The 16,158-nt window shown below is 52.2% G+C and overlaps 1 protein-coding gene across 1 annotated transcript in view; it reads right to left on the reverse strand.

Moving 5' to 3' along the window:
• SLCO2A1 (solute carrier organic anion transporter family member 2A1) overlaps positions 1-13,899 on the reverse strand; it is a 69,908-nt gene extending 56,009 nt beyond the window's left edge. Inside the window, exon 1 of the mRNA XM_008153029.3 lies at positions 13,594-13,899. Within this exon, the coding sequence (XP_008151251.2) occupies positions 13,594-13,689 (96 nt within the window). The 5' untranslated portion in view covers positions 13,690-13,899. The remainder of the gene's footprint in view (positions 1-13,593) is intronic.
• Positions 13,900-16,158: the final 2,259 nt, after the last annotated feature.

The following is a 16,158-nucleotide window of genomic DNA, read 5'->3' on the forward strand; positions in this document are numbered from 1 at the left end:
TACCCGGCCAGGGTCTCCTTGTCTAACGTTTTGTTATAAGCATCTCTTCCATGGCATTGTCTTCGCTTGGGTTGTACTTTAGTTCTAGTTAGTCTGGATTATGGAAATATCTCTCCAGAGTGGTTTCACATTTGTGTTTACCAGATGGCAAAGAATTATCACCAGCCTAGAAGAAAAGTTTTAAGCTAATGTATTTGCTTAGAGATTCCCAGGCCGTATGCATGTATAAGTTCTGTTTCCAGTGCCATAGGACACAGACTTGGGATTTTGATTTCTCCAAGGAATTATTTCACCCAGGGGTCCTGTTAGACATAAGCCTCTTCGCTGCCCCTGGGGCGGTGGCAGAGTCTTATTAGTTCCCTTCTCACCCAGGGGCCCAGCGTTACGCATGAGTCTGAGAGCCAGCTCCCCACGTCATCCTTGGTACCTGTGTCATTACTAACACCCAATCTCCATGAGGAGTTTCTTTACTGGTCCAATCACACCACACACATCCCCCCGCAAGCCCTGCTGCAGGGTCAGCTGGTACACTCATTGTTTTGGTGTTCAATTCATTGCTCAGTTCTTGAACCTAAAGATTTCACTTTCTTTCTTTCAAGCTCAGCTATGCATTTAAGTTTTTGTTGGTGCTCTATTTTATGCAGCATCCCTGGGTATTTGTGGTAGGAGGGTCCCCTATATGAACCTGTCATATGGATGGAAACCATAATTCACTATAGTTCTTTAGGATCCATCTTATCCCAACTAACAAGATAGGGACCTAGCCTGATTCACTGTTGTGATCCCCACACAGAGGTTGTATGTCAGAAGCCTGAAGGTGACTTGCTCGGGTTCGGAGGTGATGGCCCCATATGTATTAAGCAGAATCCAATTTTGTCTTGGCCCCCTTCCCCTTCATAAAATCCAGTTCTTTTCCCTCTTACTTGACACGTTTGTAACTTTGCATTTATTGGCTTATCTGCCCACCGTTTGTAACTCTCATGAGGGCATAGCTGTGCCTCCAATGGTTGATGGTAGGTGATCAATAATTACGGGCCACATGAATGAGGGAACAAATGAATGCATCCCAGGCAGACATGCTGACACCATTCCTGGCCTCAGAGTTCTTTATAACACTAGCAAAGTACTGCCTTGCAAACAATGGGTGGGCAATCAAAGTTCGCCAAATGACTGGGTCAGAGCCCACCCAGGGATGCCCTCACATCCTCCAGGTGCAAAACTCCAGGCTCAGGACCAGACCTCAGGCAGCACTCAGCAGATCCTGTCCCAGCCTCTGTCCTCACCGCCTCCCCATCAGGCCCACTCTTCTTACACGGCACAAAGCCAATCAGATACACTCACTTCCCTGAGATGTTGGCCAATCCTGTGGGCTGGATTCCCAAGCCCTGAGCCAGCCCCTGGGAGTGGGCACCAGAAGAGCAGAGAGGCCTTCCTGGAGACAAACTCCTCTCACTCTTCCAAAAAAAGAAAATGTTCCACAGTGTTACCTCTCTTCAGGAGTTACAGCATTGTTATCTGACTTTCCCTCATCCCTGGGGAGCCAGAAGACTCAAATGTGATAAAAGATATCAATGCCGTGGGAACCGTGATGGGCACTGCAGGAATGGTCCTTCCAGATAACCCCATCCCCCTGGCGTCCGTCCTGGCCACACCGTTGGTCCATCCCCGGGAACCTGGAGACCAGTCACCTCTCGCTTTACATAGCTTTGCATACCCTACAATACCAGCAAAGGAGGGTGCGGGGCTAGTAGCCACAGACATTGGGGCTTTTTAATTGGTAGTTTTTTTCTAATTAGAAATACAGAACATGTTTATGGTAGAAGAACGGAAAACATAGAAAGTTACAAAGAAAAACAACAAAAGCTTTTATAGACTTCCAAATCAGAGAACTATCTCTGTTCAGGAATCCCTTCTTCAAGTCTCCTTGTGACTCTTAAGAATTTGGATCAGCTCTACGTGCGTTGTCCATTCTGCTGCCTCTACTTAATATTATAGGACGAAGCCTTCCCCCAAGTTTAAACTATTCTCAATAAAACTTCAAAACACGGTTTGTAAATATTCCATTGATGGACGTCCCAGGATCTGTTGATTGACTCTCCAATGGCTCCATATACAAGTCGTGTCCTCATCCTAAGTTCCTGAGTGAAGGAGTGACACTTATCCTTTCAGGAAGTGTTTCCAAGCCACTTGGTCATGGCCCTCCCCCATGCCGGGCCCCTGGTCTAAATGCTGTGGGCTGGACATCTGGAGTATTGGTCTGGCCTTATGACCAGGGGTGCGGGAACGTGCAGCAAGAGACGGAAACTGAGCAACAAAGACTTTCGGGGCCACCATGGTCAAGTTGGCTTGGGAAAATAAAACGATACATACAAAGAAGCAGCCCTGCCCGTGTCTGTTGGTATGAGAGACTGAAGCAGCAAAGCTGGGCTTGGCTGGCTCGGGTCTGTGGCCAGATGCCCACTGTAAGTGTCTCTGTTGGGTGATCAGTCAGGGCCTGTGGTCCCCAGGGAGCCCCTTTCCTTCCTCCAGAGCCACGTCATCTCGCTGGAGGGTGGACCTGTCCGGGGTCTTCCAGGCTTGGCATGGACACTCCAGGAAAGCTCCCCAAGTCAGGGAAACACGAGAGCTGGGGGGTGAGGACGGAGAAAGACGGGTGAGGAGGGAGCGTGGGGAGATGGGGTGGGAGCAGGCTTTCAGGGCTTGATGGGTGGGGTCCCCATCATGAGAAGGTCTCTGCTGGTTCTAGGAAGCCCTGAGCCCACCGACCTCACAAAGCCTGAGGTCTCCCCGGGAGTGACGGCCAAGCTCCTCACAGTGACCGGAACCAGCAAGGACAGCTTTGTGCTCGGGGACACAGGAGCCCGGGGCCACACGTGCCCCTCAGTAAGGCCCACTTTCAGAGCCGGTTTGGCTTTCAGAGGAGGGTGGCTTTCAGAGGAGGGTGGCTTTTCTTTTTTTTTTTTTTTCTTTTTTTTTGAGGGTGGCTTTTCGTTTCAACCCTGCTAAGCAGCTCCTCAGTTAGAGGGGCTGTGAGGGAGGGGAAACTGCTTTCTACTAGAAACAGCCAGGAGAGTGACAGGAGAGGGGAGTCTGCCCGTTTCACTTGGGGGGCGGGGGAGTTTCCATGGGAGAGCAGGGGCAGGTTTCCGCTCAGCATGGGAAAGACTGGTTAAAGCCTGTGGTGCTACCCGTTGCTGAGCCTGCCTTGGGATGTGGTGAGTTCCCCCTCACGGGGGCTGCGCAAGCAGAGGCAAGGACATCGTCAGAAAGAGGATTCCTGCCTCTTTGAGCAGATGAGCTTCCTAGTCCATTTCAATTCTGAAATCCAATCCTACCTAATAATAGACAAATATGCAAATTGACCGTACCTTCGCTATGCCCGCGATTAGCCAGGAGGCGCAGGGGGGCGGGACTCGGGGTGGCCGGGACTCGGGGTGGCCGGGATGGCTGATTGGGTCGGCGGACGCTGAGCTTGCGTTGCCAGCGGCGGCTCGAGCTCAGCATCTGCGCCATGGCTGTGCTGCGGCACAGAAGGGGCCTCTGGGGCAGCGAGCTTAAGTCCGCCGCAGACCATCAAAAGCGGGGGAGCTGGGTGCCTGTCCGCAGACCATCAAAAGCAAAAGCGTGGGAGCTGCGTGGGAGCTGGGTGCCTGTCCGCTGGTGCCTGAGTGGGCAGGCACCCAGCTCCCCCGCTACATGTGCATGATTCAATCACGCACTGGGCCTCTAGTAATTCTATAAGCCAGGAAGCACCATCTTTCTATAGCCCCGTCTTATCACCATTTGCATAGATTCTATATCACGAAGAGTTTAAAATGCCATAAAAATCACAGCGAGCCACGAAGGCAGGACTGGCCGGAGGACTCCCCCCCCCACAAACAAGGGAGCAGTGGGCCTCACTGCGCGGCTCGTTCTCTTCTCTCAGGAAGCCTCCAGCGTCTCCTGGCCATGGATCCTGGAGGCTCATTCCCGTGCCTGGGCACCGCCCTGCCCCTCCATCGGAGCCTCCCTGCCCCACAGTCAGAAGGTGGAAGTCCTCTCTTGTAAAATGTCACAGCAAAGGAGGCAGTGGGTGACCAGTTCATCTCCATCTGACCAGGACTTTCCCAGTTTTAGAACTGCAAGTCCTGTGTCCAGGAACCCCTCAGTCCTGGGCAGATTGAGGCAGCTGGTCACACTGGGAAGCAGGCAACTTAGAGGCAATGGTTTCTTGGAAGCTTGGGAGTCTCTTAGGGAGCCAAGAGGCCGCAGTGACACTTGGTAAGGAGCCTCACACGAGAGACACTCAAGAAAGGCTGGTGCATGAGTGAGGCCCAGGCTCCCAGCACTTCTCTCAAGTGCAAGGTGACTCAGAGGCAACGCAGAAAGATTTCAAAAGGGCCTGAGGCACCGGGCAGGAATGACTTGGAAAACAGATTGAGAAAGTGGTCAGTGTAGTCCTGTCTTGCAATCTCTTTGGCAGGCTATCGGCAGGACAAATGTGACTCTAGAAGCCTGCTGTCCTCCCTACCCCTCCCTTCTGCCACCATCCCCTTCCCCAGGCCCACAGGGGCCTCTCTGCGTTCTTTAGGGTGCTCCTCTCCTAGGGTGTACCACAGGGTTCAGCCCAGGAATTGTCTGACATCCACACCCCGCAACTGTCCCACTTAAACTTTCTGGGTACACGTTCCCTCTGCACCCAACAAGCTGGCTGGGAGAACTAACCGGATAAACTAGTTCTGACTTGAGGTCTGCCTGCGTTGTGTTTCCTGACCTCTGTCGGCTCCACATGCAGCCACATCTGGGAGCCACGAGCCACGAGCCACACAGGCACAGCCTTTTGGAGCGTCAGTGATACTCCAAGATGTGAGGGAAAAGGCACTATGCTACTTGGAAGCACACAGATATTGTGAAACAATACATAACATTCACTTGATTTTTAGGATAAAACATAAAATATCACAGAAATACTCAAGGTTAGTATGAAGCATCTCCAGACACCCCCTTTTGTCCCCTTGTCCTACCCCTCTGTGAAAACTGGCTCGCTTCCTTTTAGGATTCAGGGCATGGTGTGGGGCAGCCCTCCCCACAACATCTGCATTTTCACTGAGCTGTCTGCTCTGGGCTACATCTCCCAAGGGTATTGTTTGGGTAAACAACATGAGACTTGTCATCAGGACTCTTGGGCTCCTACAGGGCTTATGCACACTAAGTCTCTAAGAAAGGGTTAGTCTGCCCCCATTTCCAGAGGCAGGAGACAGCCCTGCACGGCTCGGTGCCAATGCTGACACCACCAAATGTTCCAAAGGTCACAAGTCTTGGGCTGGTGCCCCCCAGCTGTGTCTGAGCCTCCAGCGTTTCCCCCTTGCCATCCTTAACATTTCCACTCAACAGGGTGAAGAGGCCAGGAAGACAGCTCAGCTGGGAAAGAGAGCTGCCCACTGATAGTATCGTCTCACTCTTCCACCCTGCAGGGGAGGCTGAGAGACCGTGCTTTCGTTTCATTCCCCACCCCGATCAAATTCAATCCATCCCGACCAGTAAAACACAACCAGGGAATCAAGGTCCTTAACCCGAGAGCGAGAGCTGGGAACTGATCAAAGATTTCATAGCAGGCAGGTCTCCCAGCTAAGCCCAGACCCAGCTGGCCCTGCTCCTAGTCTCATCTCAATCAGCAACGGAACAGCAAGGAGATGAGACTCTGAGAACCTGAAAGGACATCAGAGGTCACTGAGATCAGGCCCAGATGTTCATGGCCTAGAGATGACTGAACTGAGAAGCTTTCTGTGGCCCTGGGAAGGAGAGACTGGGGAGTGATAAGACCCTGGGTGGGAACTTCTGCTTGGCCATTTGCCAGGTATGTGGTCTTGGAAGAGCCTCAATTTCCTCAACTGTGAAATGCAGATGCTGATACCTCCCTCAGGGCAGGGCTGTCGCTTAGAAGAAGTTAGGAACACAAACTTAAAAATCAAGGGACAAGATAAGCGCTCAGCAAAGGTCAGAAGGAAAGCTGGAGCACATATATGCGTAAAATCCCTTTCAGTTACTAAAAGTGAGCTTTGATCTGCCCTTAAATCTTCCTAAAAGGCAAAGTAGAAGGGACACTGAATGGGTTATAAAATTTGGCATCCATAGGATAAACACATACCATTGCACAATACAAATCAAGCTTTCACCTGATTTCAAGGCTGTCTGTATAGCTACGCAATCAAGACAGGGTGGTACTGGCAGAGATGCACATACATCAGTGAAACAGAATAAAAAACCCAGAACAGACCCACAGAAGTAAGGCCAGCTGATTTTCAACAAAGTTAAAAAGACAACTCAGCCAGGCTGGAGGGGCTCAGTGATTGAGCATCGACCCATGAACCAGAAAGCACATGCCCGGGTTGTGGGTTCGATGCCCAATAGGGGTCATGCAGAAGGCAGTCGACCAATGATTCTCTCTCATCATTGATGTTTCTAGTTCTCTCTCCCTTTCCCTTCCTCTCTGAAATCAATAAAAACATGCTTTTAAAAAAGGCAACTCAATAGAGAATGGTTAGTCTTTGCAACAAATGGTGCAGGAGTAATTGGATAACCATAGGCAAAAACTACTACTACTACTAATAATAATATTGACTAAACCTCACACTTCTACAAAAAGTAACACAAAGTGAATCACAGATTTAAATGCAAAATTAGAAAACATTTAGGTGAAAACTTTCAGGGACTATATTTCAGTGCAGAATTTTTTAAAAAATATATTTCTTTATTGATTTCAGAGAGGAAAGAAGAGGGAGAGAGAGATAGAAACATCAATGATGAGAGAGGATCATTGATCAGCTGCCTCCTGCATGACCCCCCACTGGGGATCGAGCCCGTAACCCAGGCATGTGCCCTTGGCCGGAATCGAACCCGGGACCCTTCAGTCCGCAGGCTAATGATCTGTCCAACTAAGCCAAGCCGGCCAGGGCTCAGTGAAGAATCCTTATCCATCACACCAAAAGCAGGATCCAGGATATTAAAAAATTATAAATTAGACTTCATCAGCATCAAAAACTTTTTCTCTGTGAAAGACCTTGTTAAGGGGGAGAAAAGCTACTGACTGGGAGGAAGTATTTGCAAACCATGTGCCCAACAAAGGACTTGTATCTTGTAAGTATAAAGAACTCTCAAAACAATAGTAAAAAAAAATAATCCAATTAGAAAATTAACAAAATAATATGAGCAGACATTTCAATGAAGAGGATATACACATGGCAGATAAATGCATGAAAAGGTGTTTAACATCACTAGCCATTAGGGAAATGCAAATTAAGACCATGCTGAGGGGTGACCACACCTATTAGAATAGCTGAAATAATAAGTTGTGACAACACCACATGTTGGCAAGAATATAGAGAAACTGGATCTCTCACACATTGCGGGTGAAAATGTAAAATGGTATGGCCATTCTGGAAATAGTTTGGCAGTTCCTTTTTAAAAAAAATCAACATGTAACTACAAATACACTTCTGCACATTTACACCAAAGAAATGAAAATTTATGTCCACACAAAAACCTGTACACGGCTGTGCAGAGCAGCTTTATTGCCATTTGCCCCAACCTGGAAGCAACCCAAATGCCCTTCAGCAGGTGACCGGTTAGAGTCTAACCGTTAGACAAACCACGGTGCGTCCCTGCCTCAGCATGAAAAGGAACGAACTGTTGATACCCGCAACAACCTGGATGGGTCTCAAGGGCCCGTGCGGAATGAACAAAGCCAATCTCCAAAGGTCACACACTATGATTCCATTTATATGACATTCTCCAAATGACAAAAGTAGAGCCATGGAGAACAGATTAGTGGTTGCAAGGCGTTAGGGATGGTAGTTGAAAGGGGATGGGTGTGACTGTGTGGTGACTGAACAGCTCTGTGTACTTGAGGTATGGTAGCAACCATACTTAGGTAAAAACTGCTGTTGGAATGTTAACCCTGCTATTCTGCACGCACTTGCTTGCTTGGACAATAGGGTGGTCACCTCAGCTTCCAGACTGAGACCTGGAGACTCACAGAGGCAATTTTCCTGTGCCTGTGGACCAGGACGACAGGAGATTGATGCCCACGGGCTCAGTAGCTCCAGGCGTAGAAACTGTAGATAACCTTTAGAGATTACTGACTCCGCTTGGGTCTGCTTCTGTAAACACCTGCTTTCCCAAGATAGGGCCACATTCCAATAATATCCAGCAGGGGCTGGGAACCCCCCTGCAGGCTGTTCCCAGACTTTAGAATTTAGAACAAAGGAACATTTTTGTGGTTTGGACCTTTAAAAGGACTGCCTACACCTGGGACAGCGCGGTCGTGAGGGTGGCCACCTGCGTGTGGTGCCCTCGCGGCCGTCCTGGCCAGTTCAATAAACCCTCGCCTGCTTTTTTTTTTTAATCCATCAGCAGCCTCCGGTGTGGTCTTATTTTTGACTCCAGGGTTCGACCCCACAACATACTGAAGTGGTGGGGTGGTGGTTCCATGAATCTATATATTTGATAAAATGGCACGGACCTCTACATATGCACTCCAGCAATGTCTATTTCCTGCTTTCGGTATTTCACTGTAGTTTATGTAAGATGGAACCATTGGGAGAAACTGGGTGAAGGTACACAAGACCTCTCAGTACTATTTTCCCTATGAATCTACAATTGTTTCCAAATAAGTTTTTTTTAAAAACTCAAAAATGATTCAAGCTTTGTCTGAGCCTAAGAACCCAGCTCTCTCCCAAGTATGGTAGTGACACCCACCCGTGCCGGTCCTGGGCGGTAGACACACGTGTACGTTCACACAGCTGTTTCTTCACACCCTTCCCCAACAGACGCTGACAGTGCAATGCCCAAGGACACGCCAGTGAACTCACAGAGCAGACTGAGGGCCCAACTAGCCCAGTTCCGTCTCTTGGGCTTTGGCACGTAACAGGGGCTCTCTGCAGGCCAGAGTCTCCACAGGCGGGAAGGGGGATGAATTAAGGGTTAAAACCAAGGGACAGGATAAAACCAAGCAGGGGTTGTGAAGAGGGAGAACAAGGAAGGGTGCCGCCTGGACTGGCGGGCCACCCCCCTTCCTCTGCGCGGACCATGACCTATTGCACAAGCAGAGCAGAAGAAGGTGAGGGGAAGCCACGCTCCTCTCCCAACCTCCCAACCTCTGGGTCTCCCGAGAGGGAAAGAAAAGTCGTCACTGTCATAGACAAAAGAGAATGATCCGAGTGTGGAAATGAGCTACCGGTGTGATGAGACCCAGATTGCTTTTCCATTTGTTCTGTGGCAGCGTGGGTCACAAATTCATCACCAGGAGAGACAATGAAAGCTAAGAAATGCGCCTGGAGCATCGTGATAGGAGGAAAGGGTCTGAGTGACCTGCAACCCCCACCCCACCCACTCCCATTGTTCTCCCTGCCCACCCCCTGGGGCAGGGTGGGGGGGCAAGGCTGGGACCCATTCCAGGAAAACTGTAAATGCTAACCTGGGTCACAGAAACACCACCCCTGAGGGGGGGGAGAGGACACATTTTAACCCGGGGGGTCAGTTAAGGAATTTTTGGCTCCAGGCGTTCTATTGAGACCGGTTTTTCTGAGTAAAAATTACAGGTTGTTGGGATAGAGCACTTTCCTCTGGAAACTGAGGTTAAGCCCAGGGGTGGGCCCCAGGGACCCCCGGAAGCTATGGGCGGAGGCCAGAACAAGTACCTCTCCCTCATTTTTGGGCCTCCCTCCCAGGTCAGAAGGCCCCAGGGCCAGTCAGGTCAGATTTTTCTATCCCTTTCTTCCCACTGCTCTTCCCCAGCCCTCCACCCCCACTCCCTGGATATACATTGTTTCACTACCCTGGGACCCTGGGTGTGAACTCGCCTGAAGTTGGGCAGTAGTCACCAACCGGCCACTCCCTTTATAAGGTAACCACCCTTTGGCCCCAGACATTTCATTTTAAGGAGAAACAGATCTCTGTGAGGCTGCCAGGACCAGTTAGCCACAAAGGCTCCTTCCTACCTCTCCATCCGCCCCCATAATCCACCATCGTTGAATGAACCTGTTTCTCATTTAGAGCTTTAGAGTTCTGGATGCTGAACTGCTGCTCCCTCTGACAATGACTGGTGCATGGATCCTCTGCTCCTTCAGAATCTTGTAAGCCAGAGGCACAGAGACTGTTTGTAGGTTAAATGCCATTGTATGAATTCCTGCAGAAGGAGGTAGAAAAAACTCACCCCCAGAGGGAGAGTTGCCTGGCTCTTTAGATGAGATTATGAAGAATGAAAGGGTATGAGCCTGCTAGGGACTAGGAGCAGACATGCTGCGGCCACCTCGGCACCCCCTGGTCATGGCTGGGATGTGTGGGTCCAGGGCTAAGAAAGCTTTCACCCCTGGGAACAAGTACACCCAACGGTATCCCCATGTGCTAACCCAGAATGTGACGGTGAGGGCCAGGATGGACAGCCAGTAGGGGCTCTGATTCCCCAGTCTCAGACCCGGTTCCTCTCTACTGCCCCTCTCTGGCTATGCACCAGGGACCCATCTCACTAAGCTTTGTTTTCCTCATCATTCCTGGGGACGGTCATTGTACCCACTTGAGAGTGTTGTAATGAGGATTAAATATTGGTAAAATACTTGCATAGTTCCTGGGACATTCAGACAGTTCCATCACTGTTAGCTATTACTATTATTTTGGACATTATTATTATTAACTATAGTTTTTCTTAACTATTAACTATAATTAGTGGAACACGAGATCCTAAACGGCGTCGGAATGTGCAGTTCTGTTCGTTGAAGCAAGAACTAGCCTCACGTTGATGCCAATCCCAGAGAACCCAGCGCGGCCTATGCCTCACCCCACGTCATCCTTAGGGAGCCCCCTGAGGTAGGGATTGTTCCTATTACCCAGTGTTTTCATGTAAGGACTCTGAGGCCCAGGACAGGTGAGAAATGCTTCCCTGTGTCACCTTGTCAGTAAAAGCCTGGACTGGGACTTGGATCTGAGTCCCCTGACTTCACCCCTTCCCCTAAACCAGTGGTCGGCAAACTCATTAGTCCACAGAGCCAAATCTCAACAGTACAACGATGGAAATTTCTGTTGAGAGCCAAATTTTTTTCAACTTAAACTTCTTCTAACGCCACTTCTTCAAAACAGACTCGCCCAAGCCGTGGTACTCTGTGGAAGAGCCACACTCAAGGGGCCCAAGAGCTGCATGTGGCTCGCGAGCCGCAGTTTGCCGACCACGGCCCTAAACCAGATGGTATGTGGGGTTTTGCAGGAATGTCATAAAGCCAAATGGTTCATCTGTCCCAGCAACAAGGAACCTAGAAAGAGGATGGGTTCTCAGGTTGGGTTGCCCCTGACCCCTCTCCATGCCACACATATCACAAGATGAGTCCAGTCTGTACCCCACCAGGAGGATATAGGGCAGCCCCCCAACCTCTCACAGCAAAGCCCCCAGATGGCCAGTGACATCCCCTGGAAGAAAAGGGTTAATTAAGTTTAACTAATGAAATTCCAGACCCCCTATTTGCCTCAAGATATCCAGCCTTGTACCTGGTCTCAGGCTGATACGTGAAGCCAAGTGGAAGTCTTGCCAAACTCTAAGAATTACTATGGATCAGCAGAGGCAATAATTAAGAAAACCTGGTTTTTAGAGTTAAGAAAAACTCTCAACGGGTATGAGACTAGGAGGCCAATTGGCTGAGGCTCAGGCCTCAGGCACGTGTGGCTCAATCATCAGCATGTGATAAAGTGTCTTATTTTTACAGATCTCCAAAGAAAGTGCTGTCATAAGTGCATTTATTTTAGGGACTCAGGGAGGGTCTCAGTGAATCTATCTCATTTGGGGTTACCCTTGCTGTCAGGAATCTGTTCTGGAACAAGTCGTCCTTCCTGCCCTTCTAGTGAAAATAGCGGAAGTTGTCCCCACCCTGGCTCCCTCCTGAGACCCTCTCTTTTCAGACCACCCAACTACTTCCCCCACCATTTCCTCCCAACTCCTAAGTTATAAACATCAACATTTCCACCATTCTCTGTTGAAAGTTCTCCAAGACTCTTTAAAATGGTGGGACCCAAACCGCACAGTGTTCTTTCTCCTCTAGGCCTGGCTAAAAGTGAGGATTATCTTAAATTATATAAAAATTTCTGTGTCTCATTTATATCCAGCCACGGCGTCAATTCAGCCTTTATATATTGTGGTGTAGGGAAAAAGCAGAAGCAGGAGTGAGAATCCAGATGCACTGCCAACAATGCGAGTAAGTAAATAGGCGAGATCCACTGTGACCTCCAGATTCCTTTCTTTCTAAATATATTTTTATTGATTTCAGAGAGGAAGGGAGAGGCAGAGAGAGATAGAAACATCAATGATGAGAGAGAATCATTGATTGACTGTCTCCTGCACGCCCCCTACTGGGCATGGAACCTGTAACCCCCGGCATGTGGCCTTGACCAGAATCCAACCTGGGACTCCTCAGTCCACAGACCAACACTCTATCCACTGAGCCAAACCGGTTCCGGCTCCAGATTCCTTTCTGTTGGACACTCACATCTGGATGCCCCTTAGCTGCACCCCTGGAGGCTTCACCTAGCCACATCTGATTGTCCGGCTGTCCAAAACAACTGCTCTGCACCATAATCCCCACCCTGACCCCAAGGAGCCCTGATGTGGGCTCTGCAACCTCCCACGCTCTCACCAGCTTTGCCCCCTCAAGGAGGTGCGCTGCCACCAGAACGGGCCAAAAAGCCTGAGCGTGAATTCAACCCTTCTGGGTCCTCCTAGACACGTGATGGAGTGGGAAGCTTCCTGACCCCCTGGAGAAGAAAGTGTCCTCACCACGCAGCTGCCTCACCCCATCTTCTCTTCACCCACTCCCCAGAACTTGGCTACCCGTTACTGAGCAGCCTGTGGGAGTCCCCTGCTTTCCTGGGGCCATTTCCAGTCACGGTGGGCTGGCCTCGGTGCACAGGATTGAGAGCCCTGGGGGCGGGGGTGAGGGGGTAGAGGGTGAGGGACAGGGTCTGAGCATGGCATGCAGGCAGGGAGGGAGCAGAGCCTTCACGTTGCTGCTCTTGGGGATGAAGAAAGCCTGGAGAAGGAGAACAAACCTTCCACCACCCACCCCAGATGAGGGGGGCTTTCATCTCCTCCATCTTAAAGGGACCACAGCCTTTCCCCGTAGGGCGCCAGACCCCGACACCACCAAGCACACCATCCCCTTAAGGAAGTAACTGCCTGCAGGAGATCGAAAAAGTGCCACGAGATGTTCTTTTTCAATCAAAGAACAGAACATTCCCTGGGCTGGTGCCTGGACTATCTGAATAGAGTTGTCCCGATAAGCAGGTACTTTCAATGTCCCGTTTCTTACACCGATGAGGGCGTGTGAGCATGCCCGCGCGCGCATGAATACACACACACCACCACCACCACCACCACCACCACACCCCACCCACCCACCCAGCACGTGTCCGCTTGTCCAGGGGTTCCCTCGCCCGCCGTGCCAGACCTGGGCAGGCGCCCGGGAGCACGGCGCGGAGGGTGGAGCAGGGAGCCCCAGCGCATCCAGAGCCCCCTGGTCTCCGCGAGAGGTGCACCCGGCGCGGCTCGGTCCGGACGGTCCCCGCCTCTCCCCTCACCTTAATGTTGCCGAAGAAGGAGCGGGAACAGCGGCCGGCTGAGCCCGAGGAGGCGCCGCTGCCCTGTCGCGCGCCTGGCTTGGGCAGGAGCCCCATGGTGGCGAGCAACGACGGGGCGGGCGCGGTGCCGGACGACAGCAGCGGCGCTGGGCGGCGTCCCCTCTGGCCCGGTCAGGGCGGCGGCGGCAGGGCCCGGGGCGGGAGGCCGGCAGAGCAAGGGCTAGGCGTCGGGCTAGGCGTCGGGCCGGTGCGGCGGCGGTGGCCGGAGGAGGCGCGCGGCGCGGGGACTGAGCGAGGGAGTGCGCGCCCAGAAGTTTTATAAGTGGCCGCCGCAGGCGCCGCCGATGATGAAACGCGCCCTCCCTCCCTCCTCCCTCTTCCACTCGCGTGTCTCAGGCGCTGCGAGCCCCCGCCCCCGCCGCCCCCACGGACAGGTGTGACGCGGCGGCCGCCGCACTTGACCTGGTTCCCGGCCCGGGATGTGTCTCAGCTCCTGGAGTTGGGCTGGGACCCGTGCGGCTGGAACGCCGCTGGGGAAGGTACCGCCTGCTGGGAGGGGGCTGGCGGGGTGGCGGGCCCGCGGGAAGCGAGGTGGTGGCTGGAGGGGGCGGGAGGCTGCAGGAGGGTGGAGTCTCCGGGGTTTGGGGGGCTGGCGGGGCGGGGGTGGGTGCAGCGGAAACCCGCTGGCGGGGGGGGTGGGGGGGGATACTGAAGGGGACCGGAGAAGGGGTCTGCAGGGCTATGGGGGCAGGAGGAGGCAGGAGAAGGACCGAGGGGGTCTGGAGGGGCCAACGGGAGCCAGGGGTGTGGGAGGAGAGCCGGGGGTTCTGGAGGCGAGGGGATCCGCGCGCCCCTCCCGACGCACTGGGGAGATTTACGGAGCCAGTCTCTGCTTGTTTGCACTCGCCGCCGAAAGAAAACCTGGACTCTCAGTTCCGGTGATGGCTCTGAGACTCGCTGAGGTTCTGTTTGTGTCAAGGACTGATTTATATTTAAACTGCTCTTTGCGCTGGAGAAGGGGGGCTGGTAACAAGGTGGAAAGGTGGGGGCCGCCCCAGTCTGGGCCGAACTCTCTGGACCTGCGCCAAGGTAAACTGCAGACGCTGTCAAGTGTCAGCTCAGCCAGAGCTGGCCTGGAGTATTGCGGGGGAGATGGGGGAGGGGGTGGGTGGGCAAAGAGAGGCACCCACTGACCTCCTTCCCGGGGGCTGGAATAAAGCCCCTTCTTGGGTTTTATTATTCCCCCACGTTATTTTTCTGCCAGGATTCCCAGTGCAGCGAGGAGAAAGGTGAGGCCTTTCCAGAGAAAAATAAGAAAGTGCTATTGAAAGCAGCTGCAGTAAGGAATCCAGTTCTGGAGGTATTTTTCCAGCTCCCCAATCCCAGTAGTCCCCTGCAGAGCAATCTTGCAAGCCCGCCCGCCCTACTCTCAGAAAAATCAGGAGCCCACCCTCAACACCCAGGAAGCTCTGGCTACAACACAGGCCACAAGACAGATGGACCCCATCGATTTCTTGTTTCTACCCAAGGCCTGATGCCTTTCTGGGCCTGGTCTGGGCTGTCCCGTGTCCTGGGGCTTCTGTTTCCTGTCCACCATGCTGGTGTGTCCTGTGGTCCAAGGACCCTGGACACAACAGCATGCAGTGCTAAAGGAAAAACCACTGGACAGCGGGCAGACTGGCCACGTCAGCCTCCCGCAGGGTACAGGGCATCCAGAGAGGCTTTCCAGGGCCCTGCACCAGCCCCAGAGCCAGAGCAGGCACGAAACCCCAGGTCACCAGTCTGCCCTCTTAGGGAACTTGGAACACAAGGACGACGGCCACCACGGAGCACTCAAAGCGTGCTGGGCACTGGGCTGTGACACCCACGGTGGATTGTGCCAGGCATTCTGCTGGGCACCCACGTGTGTGATTCCGCAGGACCCCAGCATTAGCCCAAGAGTTATAGGTACTATTGCAGTGTGGATTTTACAGGCGACCATGCTAGAGAGGTCAACTTAAAAAAAAAAAGTGACTGAAAGACACACAGCTACTAAGTGATGGAACTGGCACCTAAACCCAGCGTTGTGTGACTCCAGAGCCCAGACGTAAGCACTGTGCCCTTTGAAAAGTTATCTATTCCAGCAGCCTCATTTCACAAGTGCAACCAAGCGGAGAACAGAGAAGGCCAAGGGCACAGGTTGCCATGGCTGGAGCCTCTTCCTCATGCCCCGAAGCCTTGCCAGGGCCCTCTGATCAAATCCCAGGCAGGGGCAGCTTCTCCAACCCTCAACTCGTCCTGCTCCATTCACCTTGCCCTTCTCCCACGGTCAGAACCAGCATCGTCTTCCAACGGAAGGCCAGTTCAGAAGTGCTCGCAGATGGTTATTGGCCTGCATCAGCCTTTATTTTACCAGGTGGAGTTCAGCTCAGTGGAGTGGAAACCTAACCAACGTGGCTTCAGTGAGATTTCTTTGTCTCTCCTAACAAGAAGCCTCCTAGTATTTAGTCTGGGGGTCATGACGGGGGGCCCCTTCAGGATTCCTTAATGTGCGGCTAGCCTCCTGGCTGGCTCACCATCACAAGA

Source organism: Eptesicus fuscus, chromosome 18 (genome assembly GCF_027574615.1).
Source record: "Eptesicus fuscus isolate TK198812 chromosome 18, DD_ASM_mEF_20220401, whole genome shotgun sequence".
Classification (NCBI taxonomy): Eukaryota; Metazoa; Chordata; class Mammalia; order Chiroptera; family Vespertilionidae; genus Eptesicus; species Eptesicus fuscus.